General features: G+C 36.6%; 1 protein-coding gene across 1 annotated transcript in view; it reads right to left on the bottom strand.

The window, feature by feature from the left end:
• Positions 1–23,326, bottom strand: part of LOC150099206 (uncharacterized) — a 53,509-nt gene that overhangs the window by 15,593 nt on the left and 14,590 nt on the right. Inside the window, exon 3 of the mRNA XM_090404281.1 lies at positions 13,568–13,703. Coding sequence (XP_090260407.1) covers positions 13,568–13,703 — 136 coding nt within the window. The remainder of the gene's footprint in view (positions 1–13,567; positions 13,704–23,326) is intronic.

Raw genomic sequence — 23,326 nt, 5'->3', positions numbered from 1 at the left:
GTTTGGATGGATAGATGTCTTCATAAAGAATTTTTCTTCTAGGGAGCGTAGTAGTGGAGAGATGTAGGGGATATTTATGTCCCGGTGGATCTGGGCGTTCCTGATGAACCACGGGGCGTCCAGAATCATTCGCAGGCATTTGTTCTGTAGTCTTTGTAGCTTGAGGATGTTTGTCTTGCATGTATGGCTCCAGGCTGGGGAGGCGTATATGACTGTGGGACGGATCACTGTCTTGTACAGTAGTATTTTGTTTGTTGAGCTTAGTTTGCTGTGTCTGTTGATCAAGGGGTATAGCTGGGCGATAACTTTTGAAGCTTTGGTGCATATGCTCTTGATGTGGCTGTTGAAGCATAATCGCTTATCGAGAAGTATTCCTAGGTATTTTGCTTCAGTTTTCCAGGGAATTTTAGAGTTGAACAGGGTGATGTTCAACGATACTCTTCACAAGAAGACGAGCATCCCCCTTTGGGGGATGCTCGTCTTCTTGTGAAGAGTATCGTTGAACTCATAGCATATGCACCAAGTATCGTTGTACTTTTCTGGGGGTTTAATTGTAGTCGCCAGTCTATAAACCATTTTTCTAGATTCAGGATGGTGTCTTGCAGTTTTTTGGTGACGAGAAGTGGTTGACGAGATCTGGCTAGAATAGCCGTGTCATCAGCATAAAGGGCTATGGTGGATGCGAGAGGATTTTGAGGGATGTCTGCCATATAGATGTTGAACAGGATCGGGGATAGCAGTGCTCCTTGAGGAACTCCAGCGAGGATTTTCCATAGCATGAGTTGAATGTGAGTGACAGCTAATTTTACAGCGCCACTAATGGATTACTGCGCTATGGGAATCAGGCAAATTGTAGCTCAGATTGTTGCTCATGTGTGAAGGGTACAGAACTATTTCTTTGAATTCTACAATTCGTCTTTCAAATTCATCATTCCACGTATGTAAATTGGTTGTACTGTCCCAATCAACTTGGTGTTGACGTTCTTAGAGGTTAGAGTTGGCGGAAAAAAGAACATGACTGAAAGGGCGCTCGCTCGTGTTCTACTGTAGGAGATGTCACGTCTATGTTCCTCAAGATGCAGTGAAATAGATTTACCTGTCTGACCAAAATAAGGTCGACCACAGTCGCACATAACTTTATAAACACCAGGAAAATGCAATTAGTTGTGTTTTGGTTTTAGTCGACTCAGAAAAGAACGAAGTTTTGGCAGAGTTGTATAGTCGGTCTTTATGTTGAATTTCTTCATAATCCTAGATAGTTTTGGGGGTAAGAGAGCTAATAAATGGTAACTGTATGTGAGTGATATTCATCTTCTTCTCGAGGTTGTTGACGTGGTCTTAAACGTTTAGTGATGTTACGAAATGAATATCCATTATTTAAGGTGTTTTTCAGGAAGTTAAGTTCTGTTTGAAGGTCTTCTTCTGTGGAAGTAAGACATCTTGCACGATGGGCTAGGGAGGAGATGATGCCAAATTTTTGAGGAAGGAAGTGATGAGAAGAGCCATGCAAATATCTATCAGTGTGGGTGGTTTTTTCGAAAATTCAAAATTTAAGGCAATCAGGTAATCTAGTGATCTTTAGATCCAAGAAGTGGAAAACGCCGTTCATCTGTAGTTCTGGTGTGAATTTAATGTTCTGATGTTGATTATTTAAATGGTTTAGGAAGTTTTCTAGTTCCCTCTAAACCATGTTCCCAGATAAGGAAGACCACACGTCAACAGCCTAGACAAGAAGATGAATCCAACCCTATCACTCACATACAGTTACCATTTATTAGCTCTCTTACCCCCAAAACTATCTAGGATTATGAAGAAATTCAACATAAAGACCGACTATACAACTCTGCCAAAACTTCGTTCTTTTCTGAGTCTACTAAAACCAAAACACAACTAATTGCAATTTCCTGGTGTTTATAATGTTATGTGCGACTATGGTCGACCTTATTTTGGTCAGACAGATAAATCTATTTCACTGCATCTTGAGGAACATAGACGTGACATCTCCTACAGTAGAACACGAGCGAGCGTCTTTTCAGTCATGTTCTTTTTTCCGCCAACTCTAACCTCTAAGAACGTCAACACCAAGTTGATTGGGACCGCACAACCAATTTACATACATGCAATGATGAATTTGAAAGATGAATTGTAGAATCCAAAGAAATAGTTCTGTACCCTTCACACATGAACAACAATCTGAGCTACAATTTGCCTGATTCTCATAGCGCAGTAATCCAGTACTGGCGCTGTAAAATTAGCTCATGCTAACAATAGCAAGCGATCATCGATTCAAATATGACTGTTACGATTCTTCTTCTTTTTATTAAGCTGGAAAGTTCATGTTTTTTTACTTTTTAGTTTTATACGTTTTGTGTTATTTCTTACCCACCTGAGAAAATCGGGACACCGATGAAACTAGTCGTGATTTATTAAAGTTTTTAATGTTATACTTTCTCTGGTGCGTTTGCACGCCACGGCGCTTGGCCGCACGAAGGAAGGCTTGGTTCCGAGTCTAGTCGGCGACTAGAGGAAATTTTTCTAAGCCTTTTTTTGACCGGTTCCCGAGTTAGTCGATCTCTCGCACAGGCAAGCGGATTTTTCCTCCCGTAAACTCAAGAAAATCAACCGTAGAACCCACATTATTTCAGACATTAAATATATATTGTGTTATGGTTAGGGACCACGAGATGGAGGCACATTTGAGCCGTCTCTCTTCACTGTGCACCGCTTAATTAGTGATAGCCTTGGGCCATCTATCTCTGATTGGTACCAGTGAAGATTGAACTGTCCACTTAGTCTCCAAAAGTTAGATAGGGCTAAATGGCTTCGGCTACTCCCATATACGGGAATAAAATGGCGTTAGCTGATTTTTTTTTTTTTTTACTTTCTCTGGTTCTAGTCAGTTAAATATTAATCTTATAAATGCATACATCCGGGTCAATCATAATATATATATATATATATATATATATATATATATATAAACAATATGTAAACAATTAACAGCAATCACTTCCCGAAACTTAGAAATAAGCATACAGTCAGACGGTGGCGTAGAGCTTAACACGATTCGAAAAATACACAATCAAAATTGGAATCTGCTCTAGTGTAGCATCATAGAACGGTTCTGGTGAACTCTATGTGTACTGTCGATGACATGAGAAGCAATGCCTGATCCTTTTAAATCTAAATTCTTATAATCTTGATGTTCTTCGATTCCAATACTAGCAGAACGGCAAAGCAGCAAAGAAGACAAGAGCGTAGGGTATTTCATAAACACCAGTCAAAGATAAAGAGGATAATGTATCTTTGATGGGAGGTAAGAAAGATAATAACTTCTGGTCTGGTTTGAAAGTGGAGTGCAAATGACGTCTATGAAGGGTCCTTGTTATTTCTTCAGATGTACCTTTAAGGTGGGTTTTCTGATCCTTTAAGAATCAGATTGCAATCTGGAAGAGGGATAATAATTATCCAATATTTTCTGTATCAAGGTCTCGCTGTATCCATTAAGTAATACAGTAAGTTTTACTTGATTTAATTCTTCTAATAGAGGATACTAAGAAGAATGAATTGTGTTTGCTTCCTAGGTTGTACAAGGCTTTTGATAATACCTATTTTTTTGCGAAAGATGACTAAGTGAAGATGTTTTGATTTATATAATGTAAAGGATGGCTTCCTGCAAGCAGTAAATTCAATATTACCATCAGAGTTACGATGCATTAAAGTATCCAAAAAGGGATGATTATTGTTAGATTCACGTTCAATAGTCAATTTGATGCGAGTATATAAGGTGTTAATTTTATCCCGAAACTGGAGTAGTTCTGTTTCAGGGTGACACCAGATTGCAAGGATATCATCCTTGCAATCCTTGAAAAACATAAACAAATGCGAGGTCGAGGAAAAATGAAGTTAGAAATCCGATCCTCTAAATGCTCCATGAAATAATAACCCAAAGCAGTGACATAGGACTACACATCGGGTTGCTTTCGATCTTCGGAAATAATTTATTACTCCAAGCAAAACATTGACAGTAAAGCTGAATAAATTGACAATAGAAACAGATAAATCTCCTTGTAAACGCTGTATATTTGTGAACAATTTATTCCACTTATTCAAGTGGTATATTTGTAAACAGTGAAACTACATTAAACGCAGCATTTCAGACTCTTGAAGATGAAGATCTTTAATTTTTTCTTTGAAGTGAAAACTATTTTTTATATAAGAGGTGGTTTGCCAAATGATAAGGGGAACGAGCACTAGAATCTGCAACATTTTAATAGCATTAAAATAAAAAAAATCAGCTAACGCCTATTTGTTCCCATACAGGGAGTAGGCGGGGCCGTTTATCCTATCTAACGTTTGGAGACTGAGTGGGCAGTTCAATCTCCACTGGTAGCCAGTCAGAGAGATAGCTGGCCCAAGGCTATCACTGATTCATCGGTATGCAGTAAAGAAGGCGGCAAGCTATTGCTGCCATCTCGTGGTCCCTAACACAATATTTTTAATGTCTGAAAATACTGTGCATTCGCCGGTCGATTTTCTTGTGTTTACGGGACGAAAAACCCGAGTTTCCGGGAGAAAAAACCCGCTAGCCCGTGCCCGAGATCGACTAACTCGGGAATCGGTCGAAAAAAGGCTTTGAAAAATTTTCTCTAGTCGGCGACTAGATTTGAACCACCAAATCCTTTCCTCTTTGGGGTTAAGCGCCATAGAGTGCAAACGCCACTTCTACTGAGCTACATATATTTATTAACAACAAAGCATCTATGTACAATCTGAATAGGAATAAATATACATTATATACATTTATTTACAATTACAGTATATACATTTTGTACATAGTATGCTCCTTTTAATTGGCATTTTTTCTTTGACATTTCTTTATAGTTTCTTTTTCACATTGTGTCTATTATCTATGTTCATACAATCTTTTTTACATGATAATCTGCTCAGTGCCTTGCGTTTCCTAAAGTCCTTATATTTCAGCTGAACATTTTTTTTCTTCAATGTATCATGCATTGATATCATGCTATCTTAATCATTTATATTAACAGCTAAATTACTATTTCATACATCCTATTTAAAGGCTTGCGTAGCTCAGTAGAAGTGGCACTTGCATCCTCTGCACTTGGCCGCTCGAAGTTAGGCTTAGGTTCTAGTCTAGTCGCCGACTGGAGGAACTTTTTCTTAGCTTATCTTCGAACGGTTCCCGAGTAGTCGATCTCTGGCATGGGCAAGCGGGTTTTTCCTCCCAACTCGGGTTTTTCGTCCTGTAAACACATGAAAACCTAACCCTAACAAGAAAATATATCTTGTTAGGGTTAGGTCCAAGAGATGGCAGCACTTGTTTGCCAGCCTCTTCATCGGTGGCTGATATAATTAGTGATAGACATGGGCCAGTTATCTCTGATTGGCTACCGGTGGAGATTGAACTGCCCACTCATTCTCCAAAAGCTAGATAGGGTATAAAGGCCTCGCCTACTCCCTATTAGGGATTAAAAGGCTTTATTTGATTTTTTTGATTGATTACATCCTATTTTTCATCTATTTACAATTATATACATGCTGTACCTAGTATGTTCCTTCTAATTGGCATATTTCTTTGACATTTCTTAATGGTTTCACATTGTGTATATTATCTGTGTTTATACATTCTTTTTTTTTGCATGATAATCTGCTCAGTGCTTTGTTTCCTTATGCTTCATCTGAGCTTTTGATTTTTTTTTCTAATTTAGTGTGTCATGCATTCTATCATTCTATCTGAATTATTGTTGTCATTTTATCTTAAGCACTCATATTAACATTTTGATTACTATTTCATAAATCCTATTTGTTTCTATATGTAGTTACATTTAACTGTTTGCTCGTAGTATATTACGTCTTCCTTCTTGGGTTTGTGCTATATTGAGCTACACAGGCTGCATAGCATTAGTATGTTAAAAAAAATATAGCTTGGAAAGAAGTCAAAGCACACCATACCATGGAGAACAGCCATGGTGCCGACATTAATAAGATATAGGCCCTCAATATCTTATTAAATCTTATTAGCAACCGTCCACCTGCAAGAGAGATGTTGTAGCATAATTCATCTCCCCATTGTACACGCTTTTTGAACCACTGACCACGATGCTGCATTGGTAATATGGGTAATTATGAGGATTGTATATAACGATCCGACCACTGAAACCCAGTGAGCTTCCATTCTGAATGATTTTGTGCAGATTCGTCTTCCAGTCGATGCCCGGAACACAGTTTTCGACTTGTCGGCCGACGAATTGCGGTTCTTACATATGATCCTTCGTAGCACCTTATGGTTACGTTCGGTGAGTGTGGTGAGCCGTCAAATGCGAATAGCAATTGTCATCGACTTCCTGCATTTCCATTTTAGTATGGTATCTCTGACTGTTAAACTGGGATGGCAAAATTTGTCAACATTTGCCAAAAATTATAGTCTTACAACATGGCATCTTATAACACCTCTTTCAAATTCCATCAGTTCTCTTCTCGTAGCCATTTCAACCGAACACAGTTGTACTGACTTGAGAGCATTATATTTCTTCAATTTATACCAGCCACAACCACGCAACCCGTTACATAGCACGATGCACCTTACCCATGGGATGTTTCTTGACTTCTTTCCAAGCAGTGTAATGTCTGAACTAACAGTTTATTCAATTTGTTTAGCTAGTTTTGCATAGGGTCTCTGACAGTCATACTATGAATGGATCTATCACACAGGAAAACATTAAGTTTGCAATTGCTGTCAGCAGTATCCATGAGTAGAGTTGCGTTACTTTTGTTAGATTTCATTATTATGATGGCTGTGTATCTCAGTAGAAGTGACGTTTGCACTCCACGGCGCTTGACCACACGAATGAAGACTTGGGTTCAAATGTAGTCGCCAACTCGAGGAACATTTTCCTAAGGCCTTTTTTCCGATAGGTTCCAGAGGTTATCGATTTCTGGCACACTGGCAAGCGAGTTTTTTCTCCTGGAAACTCGGGTTTTTCGTCCGGTTAATTCAAGAAAATCAACCGTCGAACCCACAATTTTCAGACATTAAAAATATTGTGGTAGGGTTATGGACCACGAGATTGCACCACTTGTTAGCCATCTCTTCACTGCGTGGCGATTAACTTAGTGAAAGCTTTGGGCTAGCTATCTTTTATTGGCTACCAGTGCAGATTGAACTGCCCACTCAGTCTCCAAAAGTTAGATTGGGCTAAAACGGCCTCGCCTGCTCCCTATACGGGATAAAAGTCGTTAGCCTTTTATTCCCCTATTTTTTGTTATTATTTCAATGTAAAGAATGGGGAAACCTCGCCTGGAGTTGTTACTCTGAGTAGTGATCACTGTGGATCACTACTCAGGTCCCAAGCCTGGATGAAGGGGAGGGTTGTGCATTGGGCTGTCAACTCAATCACATAAATATTTGATGCTACGAAACCGATACAAATGAAACCTTCGAACAGCACTCAATGGCAACTGACCTGGAATGGAAAAACGATATGATTGGATTACGAATTAGACTGAAAAAGAAGAATAAAATAAGGACAGATATCAAAATGGCAACATGGAATGTAAGGACAATGAAACAAATAGGAAAGATAGATGAAGTTGCTAATGAAATGCTGAAATATAAAATAGACGTCACTTCAATACAAGAAATGCAAGGACAGGGGAGAATGGATAAACCATTATAGTGTTATTTATAGTGGTCCCAATGAACGAACTGGTCAGCTGTGTACTAGCTTCATAGTAAGCAAAAATACGGAAACGTATGTTAGAATACGAAGCTATTCATCACCCAATATGCAAAATAGGATTAAAAGGAAAATTTAGAAATATTATTGTCATTTCAGCTCTTGAACCAACTGAGAAGAAAGAAGAAATTTACATGACACAAAGGTATGATATTCTATTAATCATGGGAGACCTCAACGCTAAGAGTGGGAGAGAGATGAAAATGAAAAACAAGTGGCAGGAGTATTTACGTTACATGATAAAAACAATGAAAACGGTGATTTACTGATGCAATCTGCAATCAGAAACAAATTATTCATAAGAAGCACATCATTTGTACATAAAGCAATTCACCTGGGAACTTGGAGGATACCAGGCACGAACGAAGTAAATCAGATTGATCATGTTTTAGTTTCGAGACGTCATTTCTCCTCTGCCACTGATGTCAAGAGTTGTAGAGGTCCTAATGGTGCCAGCGATCATTATCTAGTGAAAAGGATTAAAAGTGAAAGATTATCAAATGTGATAACGATGGCAAAAAAGAAGGCTGGGTTATGGGACATAGACAAACTTAGTAATGATGTAAAGGAAGTTAAGAAATACCAAAATAACTTGAAAACTAAATTAAATAAAATCACATAGCTGATAGATTCAATAGTATTGATGGAAAATGGAAAAGAGTATACAAAATATGATTAAAGAAGCTGTAAAGCCATAATAAATAATGTTCTTGATAGTGCATCTCCTTGTTTTATATCTTTATTAAATTCAAAGGGTTCACTAAATGTATTATCTATTTTAACTTATACTTTTGTTTTTTTCATGGCGTCATTACTAATTCTAATTAATTTTGGTGGTATCTCTAATTCTTTCGTAGCCTTTTGTAGACTATCTCTGTTTAGACGGCCAAATGCTTGTTTGACGTCTATAAATAACATATGTAGGTCTATTGCATATTAAAAACAATTCCCCATCGTCTGTCTGATAATGAAAGTTCGTCAATGGTACTTCTGCTTGATCTAAATCCACACTAATATTTTCCTATTTTCTTTTAAGTAATTTCTTTAAGCCTGTCATTTATTATGGATGTGAGAATTTTATAAATTACATAAACAATTTTTAATAAATCAAGTCAAATATGTGCTTATGCTGATGATATAGTCATCGTGTCAAGGACTAAGAAAAGGTTAATCGGAGTGTATAATGAACTGCAAATAAAAACTAATGCCATGGGATTAGAGATAAATGTAAATAAAACTAATATATGGTGATGTCAACTTCAGAAATAAGAAGAAACCACATAATCCACAAGTTGGACAGAAACTTTTTGAGGGAGTGGCCAGATTTAAGTATCTAGGAGATATTGTTGAGAATGAGGCACGATCAACTATAGCAATTAAAGAACGTATTCAAACTGGTAATAAAACACATTATGCAAATATGAACATATTAAAAGCAAGCTAATAAGCAGAAGTACTAAAATGCTTATATATATATAACACCCATTACACGCGTGGTTACGTATGGAAGAGCAACGAGGACTCCTAAAAGACCAAGACAATTTGAGGAAATTTGAAAGGAAAATTATAAGAATTTATGGACCTGTTGAAGAAAATAGTGTATGGAATATGGTAGTAGTAGTAGTCCAGGCACTTCTGACCAGATCAAGATCAAGATAAGATAAGTAATCGTGACGTGATTGGTTGTTGATTTGATGACGTCATTGTGGGCGTGACGTCATGCGATTGGAATGTTCAGAATTTCCCTGTGGGCATATGTGTCAATGGGTTCAGTTCTTGTATTTTGGTTCGCGTATGGCATTATGGGTGATGTTAGAGATAAGGATTCGTGTTGTGATTGGTGGTGCACTTCTGACCAGATGAAGATCAAGATAAGATAAGGAATCGTGACGTGTGTGAGTATGAGATGTAGGTAAGTGACGTCATTTGTTAGATGTAAATAAGTGACGTCATTTGTTAGTTGTAAATAAGTGAAGTTATTGTTTCGAATGGAAAGAATGATATTAGAGATAAGGAATCGTGTCGTGATTGGTGGATACTTCTGACCAGATGAAGATCAAGATAAGATAAGGAATCGTGACGTGAATGACGTGCTTGTTGTTATGAGTTGTAAATAAGTGGCGTTATTGTTTTGAATGGAAAAGGGAATTAGAGATAAGGAATCGTGTCGTGATTGGTGGACCTTCTGACCAGATCAGGATAAGATAAGGAATCGTGACGTGGATGTTTGTTGTTATTGAGTTTAGAATGTTTGGAATTTTCGCTGGGGCTCTCGTCTGTCGGGGACATCACGTGGAGTGTTTGGTGATATTTAGAGATAAGAATCGTGACGTTATGTGTGTGTGTGTTTAAGGGACACGATTACAATTAAATTATTCAGAAAACCTGATCACACCCGCCATCACGACGTACTCTAAGAATTCCCACCCTTTAACAGTAAAGAAATACCCCAAAATGTATTGGAAAATTAGTACAACCATCTATAGAAGAAGAAAAAAACCGTATGTTTGAGTGACATAACATATAATTAAATTATTCAGAAAACCTCGAAAGACTGCCGCCATCATGAGTTAAAAAAAATAAACTATGTTTGAGTTACATTAGCATATAGTAAAATTATTCAGAACAACTCGAAAAACGACCACCATCACGACTTTCTCTAAGAATTCCCAGCCTTTAACAGAAAGAAATACCCCATGTATTGGAAATTAGTACAGTCATCTATAGACAACCAAACAAAACATGACGGATGTGTGTCACCCTTGGAAAATTCCAAGATATCTTATCTCAAAAACATAGCCCACAATTCCATAGCCAAACCAAAATACCACACAAACATAACATAACGATTCTTATCTCTAAATATTACCAAACACACTACGTGATGTCCCCGACAGACGAGGGCCCCAGCGAAATTCCAAACATTCAAAACTCAATAACAACAAACATCCACGTCACGATTCCTTATCTTATCTTGATCGTGATCTGGTCAGAAGTGTCCACCAATCACGACATGATTCCTTATCTCTAATATATCTCCCTTTTCCATTCAAAACAATAACGCCACTTATTTACAACTCATAACAACAAGCATTCACGTCACGATTCCTTATCTTATCTTGATCTTCATCTGGTCAGAAGTATCCACCAATCATGACACGATTCCTTATCTCTAATATCATTCTTTCCATTCAAAACAATAACGTCACTTATTTTGAACTAACAAATGACGTCACTTATTTACATCTAACAAATGACGTCACTTACCTACATTTCATAACACACACGTCACGATTCCTTATCTTATCTTGATCTTCATCTGGTCAGAAGTGCACCACCAATCACAACACGAATCCTTATCTCTACCATCACCCATAATGCCATACGCGAACCAAAATACAAGAACTGAACCCATTGACACATATGCCCACAGGGAAATTCTGAACATTCCAATCGCATGACGTCACGCCCACAATGACGTCATCAAATCAACAACCAATCACGTCACGATTCCTTATCTTATCTTGATCTGGTCAGAAGTGCCTGGACTACTAAGGTAATATCATTAATATCTGTACAATAATAATTGGGAAGATTTGAGAGGCGACATACAGTTATTTTGCTGACGATGCAAAGATAGGCAGGGCTATCAGGAATGCAGTTGATATGCAGTACTTGCAGAATGATTTGAATAGGCTGAAACTGTAGGCATTGGAAATGACTGTCACTCTATGTCAGTTCCATCTTAGTAATTGTAAAATCATACATTTCGTTCAGAGTAGGTATCCGATGTCATATTATTATTAACAGAACTCCATGAAGTCAAGAGCCTCATCGTTTAGGTCCCACTCTCACATGCACAACTCATCATTCCTCAACTGAAAAGTTGGGGTATGATGACAGTGCATGCATTTATGCATTCTCTGTCCCTGTCCTCACTAAATTTTCCTGCAATCCACATTCCAATCACCCGACACTCTCTGTGCAGAAAATTTACTCCTGACCATACTACTCTTGCTTACATCCACCTTATAGTTTCCAGGAATGTTCTCTTATTCTTCCCCCAGTCTCTCTCTGAAACCACATTTCAGAGACCAGAAACCAGCTTAGTCAATTGTCTCTGAACCCTCTCCAACATCTCATTATCATTCTGAAAACCTGCCGACCACACCTCTGCCCAATAATTCATATGTGCCCTGATCAATTTTTATACAACGTAATTAAAACATCCTTCGTTCTACGTCAGTGTTCTCCGCATCATTCCCATAATCCGATGTCTTCTTCTCACAATTTTAACAAATATCCATGAAATTTCAAGCCCATATCCACCATCACCCCCAGATCTTTCATCTCCTCCACTCCTACAAATTATCCCCACTAACTATACTCTGTATCATATCTTTACTTGCGAAATTTGAAAAACTGATATTTTGCAACATAAAACTGACATCCCTCCCACACACAGGGCAGTCGCCAGATTAGATCGCGCCCTGAGGCAAACAATTAATTATCGCTCCCTGATGGATTATAAGACAAAAATATAAGAAAATCTCCAATTGCTATTTTGTTTTCATTACGAGTGAAACATTAATGCAAAACGATTACATAATAATATTAATTAGATGTTTGCTCTACGGGGATATCGCACAATAAAACTGTTTATAAGCTCTTCTAAATTTAAATTATAAACTTTTTCCGCCTCTCTCGATATAGTTGCTAGACCAACCAATCTTTCTTAAGTCATTGCTGTTCGCAAATAATTTTTAATCAGTTTAAGCTTGGAAAAACTTCCTTCCAAATTTGCTACGCTAGCAGGAATTGTTAACAATATCCTTAGGGCAGTGGTTATGTTGGGATAAATTTCTACAAGATTTTGATTATATATATATATATATATATATATATATATATATATGATAAAATTTGGTGAGAAGCACTTTTCACTTGTATTATTTTTGAGAGAAGTTTTAATTCTTCAAATAAATCTATTGCATCTACATCAGATGTAAAAATCTTGTTGCCCTAATACGGCGCCTACCGCAATATGGCTGAACGAGCGCCCTTAAATTAAGCAGCGCCGTGAGGCAAGCTGCCTCTATGCTATACCCTGTCGATGGTACCGCCCGCCCCCCCCACACACACGACCACTCGGACAGTCTATTTAGGTCTTCTTACACAGCTACATCTGCTCTACTTCTCAAACTTCCTCCAACTTTGCATTATTTGCAATAACTGTATAGCTAACTAGTTATGCCCTTCCCAATGTCGTTTACATACAAATTAAACAATAATGGCCCCAAAACATACCCCATGAGGCACACGACTAGTGACTTTTCTCTTTTGGGACATCGCTCACACCATACACAACCTGTTGATACTTGTCAGACAGCCAATCGCCAATCCAGCCCCATCTGTTCTAATTTGACTACTAGTTTTCATGTGGTAAAATATCGAAAGCCTTTGTAAAATCAAGATATACTACTGTATACGCATCTCCTCACCTCGTCCAATGTATCCGTCACCTTGTTATAAGCAGATTGCAAACACACAATCTTTCTTCAGCAAACCCATACCGTTCATTAAAGAGAAATCTACTGCTGTCCACCCAGTTCTGAATCCTTGTCCTCACTAGCTTCTCCAACACCTTACCCATAACTGCAGACAAGCATTTTGGCCTGTAATTCCAAGCCTTAGTCTTATAACCCTCTTTATGAATTGGAACAATTTTGCCATCTTTCCACATCTTTTTAACCTGAGCTAATCTAAGGCACTCATATTAACAATGTAAGTTAAAGTTGTTAACTCACTGGAACGTTCCTTCAAGACACGGGGTGATATATCATAGTGTTCTATGGCCTTCTTCACCACAAATTTATTCAATTCCTCATATACCTGAGCACTCACTATTAGTGGCTCCTCTTCCATTCTCACTGGTCTCAAGTTCTGCATTACGGTAAAATCACAAGTGTAGAATACTTTAATGAATTGCTCATTAAACGCCTCTACTATATCCTCCTCAGATTTATCATCCTCCCATAATAATTTTTCCTTCTACTGGCAACGTATTCAAAATCTCCCCAAGATTTCTTTCAGCATAATTTGCTAACTGCTGGTCATACTGCACTTTTGCTAGTCTTAATAAGCAAAAACGGCCTCGCCTACTCCCTATATATATACGGGAATAAAAAGGCGTCAGCTTATTTATTTTTTTTTTAAATCAGCAAGTCACCCTCCTTGCTTGCTTTGTACTCCAAATGTTACTGATTATCTCATTCATCTCGTTCTGCCTCCAGGATGCCTTTTACTTCCAGATTGCAAGCTTTACCTCTTCAATAATTCACTTTACACCTACCTTAGATCTACCTAAATATCATCCCTAGTTCCTTGACGGTCTTTCTTGCACACTACTACATTTACTCCTTACACCATCTTCTACAATTTTCATGCACCCTCCATTCACAAATTTCTCTACCTTACTCTCCTGCTTCTCCACAAAATCTCTTGCTTCCTCAGGTCTTACATTCACTTTAGTCATTCTTTTGTGCAGCAAGTTTCTCCAACTGACTCACACCAAATCCATGCAAATGTAGCCCATCTCTTTTATACAGCCCTATCTGCCCCTGAAACTCATCCCACACATTCACAAAATGAACTCATTCTCCTCGAACAACTCAACTCTGCCATCAGAGTTGAGTATGTACATTCTTCTTGTTATTCTTCTTGTTATTACCAGTGAAATCATTCGTGCCAACTACCACTACTAACTCTTGTAAGTGCTTGCATACTCCTCCTATCCAATCGTTCAACTATCCTGCTCATTCTACCTCCCGGAAAACAGATCATGCGCACCTTTTCACTCCCCACACCTCTCATCATCGAATCTCCGTACATTGCCGCCCTTATATCATTCGATATTTCTTTCAGATCTTTCTTCCCAATCTTCTTCACATTCCCGTGCAAATGCACAATTCTCCTCAGTTCATTCCCCATACGTTTAATCTTTTGCCTCATCTTTACGAATTCCGCTTTCATATCTTCAATTAGTTTTTCAGTGCCATTTACGTAAATCGCATTTTCACTACCTTGGACGTCCGCTGTCTTACCGCTAATTCGTCAGATTCTGCGCTGGCTGTCTTACCGCTAACTCGTCACCTTCTGCGCTGGCTGTCTTACTAATCAACATCGCTAACTCATTGCCGCTTTTGCCTGCTCATTTACCGTTACTGATCAAGCACACGGCCGTACTGTCAACTTCGCTTACTCCTGTAGCTACATCCACGATCTTTTGCCTGCTACCGCTTATATTCAACGATGTCTCATAAGTACGCTACACTTCTTAAACACCCATGCTCTCTCATCTTTCCTTTTTTTCCTCTCCATATAAATATCTTCAATCTCTTCCCAAGCATACATACTGGATTCAGAGCATCTTGCCATTTTAAAAGTCCATGCCAATTGCATTTGTCTTTCGTGCCATCTTACTTACACTCAAAGCTGCACACAAGAAACTTAATAAATACAGAATTATAACTACCCAGAACACTACCAACCGATCACAGCTCTCATTCAGCAATATTTTTTTAAAAAAATAATAAGTACTGCTATTGCCACACATCATTTTAAATTTATTTTTTCACAGTGATCTCAATGAACACGGCTCACTTTTCACCACCTAGTGGCATATACTGGATGGATTAGATTATTAGAAGAAACTGATCAGGCTAGGGATCTTGGAGTTTTAGTATACATGAGGTTGAAGTTCAAGGGTCATATAGCAAAGAATGCAAATACAACTCAGATGATAATTGCAATGCTGAAACGAACATTTACATGTTAAGACAAGTACTGGGATGAGATAAGTGTTAGATAATCTGGAAATCTTGCTCTAGAGATCAAATATGAAGCTCTTTTACGCATCAGGTCATCAATAATTAAGGTAGTAGCGCCTCTGTAGCTCAGACGGTATAGACGAAGCCCTTTGGTCGGAAAGACCCAGATTCGATTCCCGTCCTTGCCAGGAGGGTCCCTTATCTGGTCTCTTTCGACAAAAGGTGAGTTAGCCAGTCTCATACGGGGTAGAGGTTTTTCGTACCCCAAACCGGCACCGTGAACACACACATATGGATTACACTCAGGAATACTTAAGACCCAGCCATAGGCCTGATTTGTCAGCTATGCCGGTCCAGAGCCTGAATAAAATTAGGTAAGGGGAGTTAGATGGTGCCGTACCTCCCGGTAAAAGGGGCTCACGGCTATTCTATCATCATATGAAATAAATAAAAAGTTACGATAGTGGTCTCACACCAGGCAATGAAATTCATCTACCAATTAATGACATTCACGAACATCCAAGCATATGGCGAGATTTGAATGCATATATTTGTTAGCAGAAACATAATTCATACAACCAAGGTGGGGGAACGGTACGTGCCCTTCAGCAAGGTTTTTATTTTGTGAGATTTTGCCGACAACAATGCACGTGTAGTAAGCAAGCTGTCATATGATACTCAGGACTGCTTCTTAGTTTTGGCTCACTGAAAGTTTCTGGTTGCTGTACTAAAAATGAAATTCAGATAAAATACAGATAGGAAACACCTGAGAAACAAATATAATGGCATAAAAAAGTGGAAGCTGGTTCTTTATAAGGAAACCGTAAGGATTCTAGCCTACAACCTGACTTGAAACAACTGAAGAAAGTTTTCATTGGTTCCTATTAATTTCACTCTTCAAGCAATTGTGTAACACCTGAGTTCCCAACCTGGGGTTCGCAAACGTTTCTGGGGGAAGATCGCCGCGGTTATTTTTAGGTGCAATTATTTTCATAGGATAAAAATAAAATACACAAATGCAGTATTATCATTAGAATAAAATTCTATCTTACAAATAGTAAACTGAAAAAAAAAAAAAAAAAAAAGAACTATGATGCCAAATTCATTATTAATCGGTGTCTCGATGTTTGAATAACAAATTGTCAAATAAAGGCGAGTTGTTCTCTTGAGGATTGCCTCGTATGTTCAGGATGACACGATGCAAGTACAATCATCGCATTAAATGTTAGGTTATAATTATATTCTGAAAAATCTATTTTAATGTGTTTTCTTGACCATATTAAAATGCCTTTTTATGCAAAGATTGCAGGAGTCGCGACTCGAAAAAGATTGGGAAACACTGATGTAACACATATTTCACAATCCATCATACCCGTGTTGTGAGCAAACGACTCACAAAACGAAGTGTCAAACTCCTTAAGTTGACTTGTAACATTTTCATACTAGCTACACAGTTTAAAGATGTTCTTAGTGGTTTCTTACTGCAGTAAATTTCTGAGTGTTTTCAAGGCATAAAACAGTACTCTGGTTTTCTGCTAATTTGGTCCTGCTGGATACCAGATGTATGATTGCAATTTGTCTTTTGTTCAGTGGTCATGGCTAATGAATATACAAACTGCATATAATCACTTTTAACATGATTTAAAACTAATTCTGTTTGAGAATGATAGCCATTTACCAAACAAAAAACAAAATTGAAAAACACAGTATCAGTGATAATTTTCAAAAGTATAACATAAACATAAAAAAAGTACAGTATAGAATAAACTCTATAATGTAGCACACATATTTCAGATTTTCTTAGAAAATCGCTAAAAGCTCTCAAACTGGGGAGATATTCAAATAGGCATGAATCAAATGATCATAAATCAAGGGCCTACTGTACTGTTATTGAATAGAATTGTGTATTCGGATTAGGTTCCAAAATTTCAATGTTTACAAATTTCACTACACGTATTACAAAATGAATCAGATTATTGCTTATTCGTCAAACAGATTGTTTGGTGTGTGTGAGAGAGATTTGTGCTGAATTATTTTAAATTTAACTAGTACCTCTATTCATTATATGTCAACAGTGACATCTATTCAACTCCTAACGTTTAATACAGTTTGTAAAATATTTTATTTAAAAGTTTTAAGGGTTTTTGTCAGTGGTGAGCTATGGAAATTTTAACAAAAAAAAAAAGACCTAACTTAGCCCTTATGATACTTATATTGTGACAATTCCTGCAAGATATCAATCATTAATTGTAGATCTTTTAAAAATTCCAAATTGAGAAGTCGGTTTAAAAAGCTCTTATATTTATCGTTCAATGCAAAATGTTTGCACAAAGCTGGGCAATTTATCCACAAAGCAAGAACCGTTCGTAAACTCCAAGCTGCCCATCGTGGTCCAAACACACGGCCGATCTTTAAAATTTCGATACCAAGGTGTTTTGCAATCGTATTAAATTCTCGTTGATTTATGATAAAAAGCATATTATTTATCCATAAATATTTCAAAATGATTTATTTCTTTAATGTTTTTTTTATCGAATCATCTAATGCTAATTGTAAACGATGAGCGCAATGCCAAATCACGTTGGGAAATTTTTGTAGAAGTTTGATTGCAACACCTGATTTGTTTCCTAACATTACACTAGCTCCATCAGAACAAAATGCAATGAAATGATTTTTTACATAGTTATCAGAAAATCCATATGAATTTAAAGTAGCAATTATAGTAGCATGTATACATTCCACGGTGGTATTTTCTAGTTCTACAAGATTATTAACCCTTTCTGACCTGAATTTTTTTTTACAAGTGAAAAAAATTTTTCTTTCTTTAGGTCTAAAAAAGTCTTTGTCTTTAGACCTAAAGTCTTTGTCTTTAGGTCTAAAAAAGCAAGGATATCAAGTATTTTTCTTAAAAATACATTTTCATTTTTCAGAAAATGAAAAATATTTTTTTTCAATGATTTATGGAAATTTCATTTTCAATGAATCATTTCTGAATTGGAATCATTCGCCATGTAATATGGGCTATGAAGGCCAAGAAAGTTAGTGATTCCAATTGGAATCACTAGAGCAGAAAGGGTGGTGATTCTATTTAAATAAAAATTATATACAAGTTTACACTGTGATGAAAATAGCTGTCCTAGATTACATGAATACAGAAATCATATATTTTGTTGCTGGAAATCAGCATTCACAATGCTTACAGAAATCCGATAAATAAAAATTAGACATTGAATAAGTTACAGAAATGTCAGTGTCAATAGCATATCCAATATATACATTTTTCTTGTATTACAAACATTAATTAATAACTGGTTTTCACATTCCTTTAACTGGCAAATCTGTGTAGTTCTGCCCAGATAGAAAGAACTAAAGTGGCATTGGGACAGCTTAATGCTATATTTCATTGCACGAGTGGAGTGATATTGCAAAATGTCACTCCATCACCAAATTAAGAATAACATTTCAAAAATTCTTGCTCCATACAAAAACAAACATTTAACTAAGAGCTTTACAAATACCACATTATTATCTTCTTAACTCTAAACTGATTAAGAATGATTAAGTTTAACTTGTGAGATATCCGAATTTTAATACAGATATCTTACATTCCATTCCATCATATTATATCTTAATTCTTCTCAATATCTGATCCTATTAAAACTTTGGTTTACTGTGTACATTATGTTCCATTTAACTATCTTACAAAAGAATTGCTACGTTTTTTCCAATGTGTACAACTCTGATCTCACTGCTAAGAAAATGACTAAGTATTAGCTTTAACCCTCATTCTCCACAGGAAGATAATTTTAATTTCTATTTTGTCCATATATATACATATATATATATAAAATTAGGAAGTAGGTCATCCCTCTCACCAGATTGCCGCAATAGGACAATACGTATATGGTAAAGGCAGTAATACCGGAACAGCTCTAATAGAATTTTCTATTAGTAACAAGCTTTATATTATGAACACATTTTTTAAGAAATCTCCTAAAAAAAAGTGGACATGGTGAAGTCCAAATGGAAAAGTAATAAAGGAAATAAACTACATACTGTGTAATAATACAGAAATAGTCCATGATACCTCAATATTAAATTAAGTAAAAACAGGAAGCGACCATTGATTGGTAAGAGCTAAAATTAAAATAATCCCCAAATTGAAAAAGAATAAAATGGTTGAATGGGGAAAAATTAAGACTTTTTGACTTAAAACTTATCAAAAACAAGAAAAAAAGATTACGATGAAAAGCTCAATCGAAATCTAGAATTAATAAACATATTTGAAGAAGACATAAATAAAATGTGCAAAAACTTCAGTGAATTATCAGTGAAAATAGTAGTGGTGATGGGCAGTAGATGGCATTGGTGTAGGTGATGATGGTTAGTTGTAGTGGGTGGATTGAGTGGTGGACGGAGAGTTGTAGAGCAGGTGCCCTCCCTCAACGAGTCCTTGAACTCCCTGGAGTAGCAATTCATTGGCTGCTGAGATTATTGCTTCCTTAAGGAAGCAATAATCAATTTGAATTCAGCCAATGAATTCAAAAGCAACAATAGGCAGAAAGACCAAAAACTTTCACAGGAAACTTTACAACTACTAAAAAAAGAGATGAAATATGAAACACGACAAAAACTTAGCTTCTAAAATAGAATATGCAGAATTGTGCAAAACAATAAGATAAAAGATGAGAAATGAAATAAGATCTTACACTAGAAAAATAAAAGAAACAATTGAAAACAAAAACATGAAAGCACCAAGAAAACACCTATCAGTTGGTAATGATCAAATAACTGCAATAAAAAATAAAAATGGAGCTACAATAAGGAATAAAGAACAAATCTTACAAAGCTAAAAACAATTCTACAGAGAACTCTACAGTGATTCACCAATAGATAAATCAATTACAAATAATGCTTCACCACCAAATATGGAATTCATTCACCTCAGATGAAATAAAAAAAAACATTAAAACAAATGAAAAACAGAAAATGTCCTGGTGAAGATCTAATATACATAGAATTAATTAAGTGGGGAGGAAACAGCATAATTCAACATGACAGAAACTTACTAAATCTATGCCTAGGAGAGGGAAAGATACCAGAAAACTGGAAAAATGCTACTCTGATACTGTTATTATTCTGATACTAAAATCCTCACAATATCATTGTGAGGATTTTAACATAATAACAAACAGACTAACCCCTCTTTTAGACTCGAATCAACCAGTAGAACAGGCAGGATTCCGTAATGGCTTTAGCACAATTGATCATATTCATGCAGTGAAACAAATAATAGAAAAAACGGAAAAATGCCAATTGCCTCTCTGTTTAACCTTTATTGATTATGAAACAGCATTTGATTCTATCAAAACCAATGCAATAATCAAGGCACTTCTGAATCATAGAGTTCCTGGAGAATATATAGACCTCAAAAGAAATATACCACAGTGCAACAGCAACAATCCAATTTCACAAAAGTAGCAATAAAATATCAATTGAAAAAGGTGTCTGACAAAGAGACTCTCTATCACCCAAAACATTCACAGCAGTCCTTCAAATAATATATTTAACAATATAAACTGGAAAAACCTTGGCATAAAAATTAATAACAAAATCTTACCACACCTAAGATATGCAGATGATATCATTTTTGCAAATAACCCAGAAGATCTTAAGGCAATAATATAAAAATTAATAACAAAATCTTACCACACCTAAGATATGCAGATGATATCATTTTTGCAAATATAGAAGATCTGTATAATGAAAGCAGAAAAGTTGGTATAAATGTAAATAGAGAAAAAACTAAAATCCTGTTTAATAATTTTGTAACACCAAAAAATAAACAGAAAACTATTTCTTATAAACAGTCTCTTCACACATACTTAGGTCATCTCATAGATCTAAACAGTGGATTCCCAAAGGAAATAAATAAAGAGAACTTGTCTGGAGTGCATTTGGAAAACTGAAAAGCATTTTTCAAAATAGTGATGCCCACTCTGTTTAAAAAGGAAAACATTTAACCAATGTATACTTCTGGTCATCTCACATGTTTGCAAAACATGGACTCTGACAAAAGCACTGACATATAAACTAGTAACAACTCAAAGAAAAATGGAGAGACTGATGCTAGGCATCACATTAAAAGATAAGCAATGGAACACCTGGATAAGAAGTCAGACTCTTATCATAGACATTATTCATTACCACAAGCGACTAAATTGGAAATGGGCTGGACATCTATCCAGAATAGAAGATGAGCAATGGACCACCATACTAATGAAGTGGATTCCAAAGGGAGGAAAATGAGGCCAAGGATGCCCTAAAAGAAAATGGAGTGATGAACTGTCAAAATTTGTGAGAAATGAGTGATCATCCATAGCCAGGAACAGAGAAAGCTGGAAGGAACTGGAGGAGGTCTTCATCCAGCAGTGGACTGAAAATGGCTGAAAAGATATATATATATATATATATATATATATATATATAAAACTGAAACATATGTACAAGCTTTGCAAGTCTTTTGCCATTTGATTTGCAAATTAATGATTTTTCTATGTTCTCAGAGGACAAAACTCGATAGATGGGAATTGTATATATAGAACACCAGGATTCCATAAGATTCTGGAAAATGGAGAAATCAAGTTTTGTGCATCAACACTATATTTCCAGACACAGACAAAGGATCCACTGGAAAAAGACTCAAGTGTTAAACATTTTTAAAATTAGAAAGACTATGCAAGGCAGGCTGCAAAGCTGTGATGAAGCCTAACCTAAATTCTGATAAAGCCTAGCCTAACCTAAATTACAATTTCACAGTAATTGTAAGAAAGTCTAGCTACTTACAAAAACTCTCATAAGTGAGGAAAGAGATTTCTGGGAATACCCAGTAGAGGTGAAAACTGATAAGAGATGGAATGATTCGGGAGGTTTATATGTAAAGTGGTGTGTGATGGTGGTCACTAGTGGTGTGCTACAGCGTTAGTTTTGGGACCATTGTTGTTCAATTTGTATATTAATAGTGGAATGGGTTTAATTAACTGGTGATATGCAGCTGTTTGCAGATAATGCAAAATTGGGGAGAGCAATGCAGAGTTAAGCAGATGTTACGGCTTTACAGGAGGACCTGAATATATTGCATGAATGGCTAGGTAAGCAGAACTATCAGTTCAATGTTGGAAAGAGTAAAGTTTTGAAATTTGGTAAGCAGTGATGGAATGCAAAGTATACACTTGGTGGGGAAACTTTAAAGGAGGTAGAGGAGATGAGAGATCTGGGAGTGGTAGTGGACAAGGACCTCAAATTCAGGGACCATATAGCACAAGTTATGAAGATATCACATCAGATAATGACAATGATGCAGAGGACTCTGTCATGCAGAAATAAAGCAGTTATGAAGCCATTGTACAAGGCATTGATCAGGCCTCACATGGATTATTGTACACAGATTTGATCACTGGGTTTTCATGGTGACGAGGACACATTAGAAAGTGTGTCCAGAGAAAAATTCACAAAGGTGGTCAGTAGAATGTGGAGTATGAAGACAGATTGAGAGAATGTAAATTGCAAAGCCTCATGAATAAGGAGGAGGAATGATATGATTGAGACATATAAGCTAGTCAACAATTGTTATCAGGACAAGCAAGAGACTTTTTCATAGAATGGGAGATGGGCCATCCCTGAAAACTGTATAAGGAGAGTGTGAGCAGAGGAGTGAGAAAATTGTGAATGTAGACA

The sequence above is a fragment of the Typopeltis vanoorti genome, chromosome 14, assembly GCF_054136105.1.
Source record: "Typopeltis vanoorti isolate ZY-2024b chromosome 14, IOZ_Tvanoo_1.0, whole genome shotgun sequence".
NCBI lineage: Eukaryota > Metazoa > Arthropoda > Arachnida > Uropygi > Thelyphonidae > Typopeltis > Typopeltis vanoorti.
The sequence above is the reverse complement of the archived record's forward strand: the minus strand, read 5'-3'. Positions and strand labels throughout refer to the sequence as shown.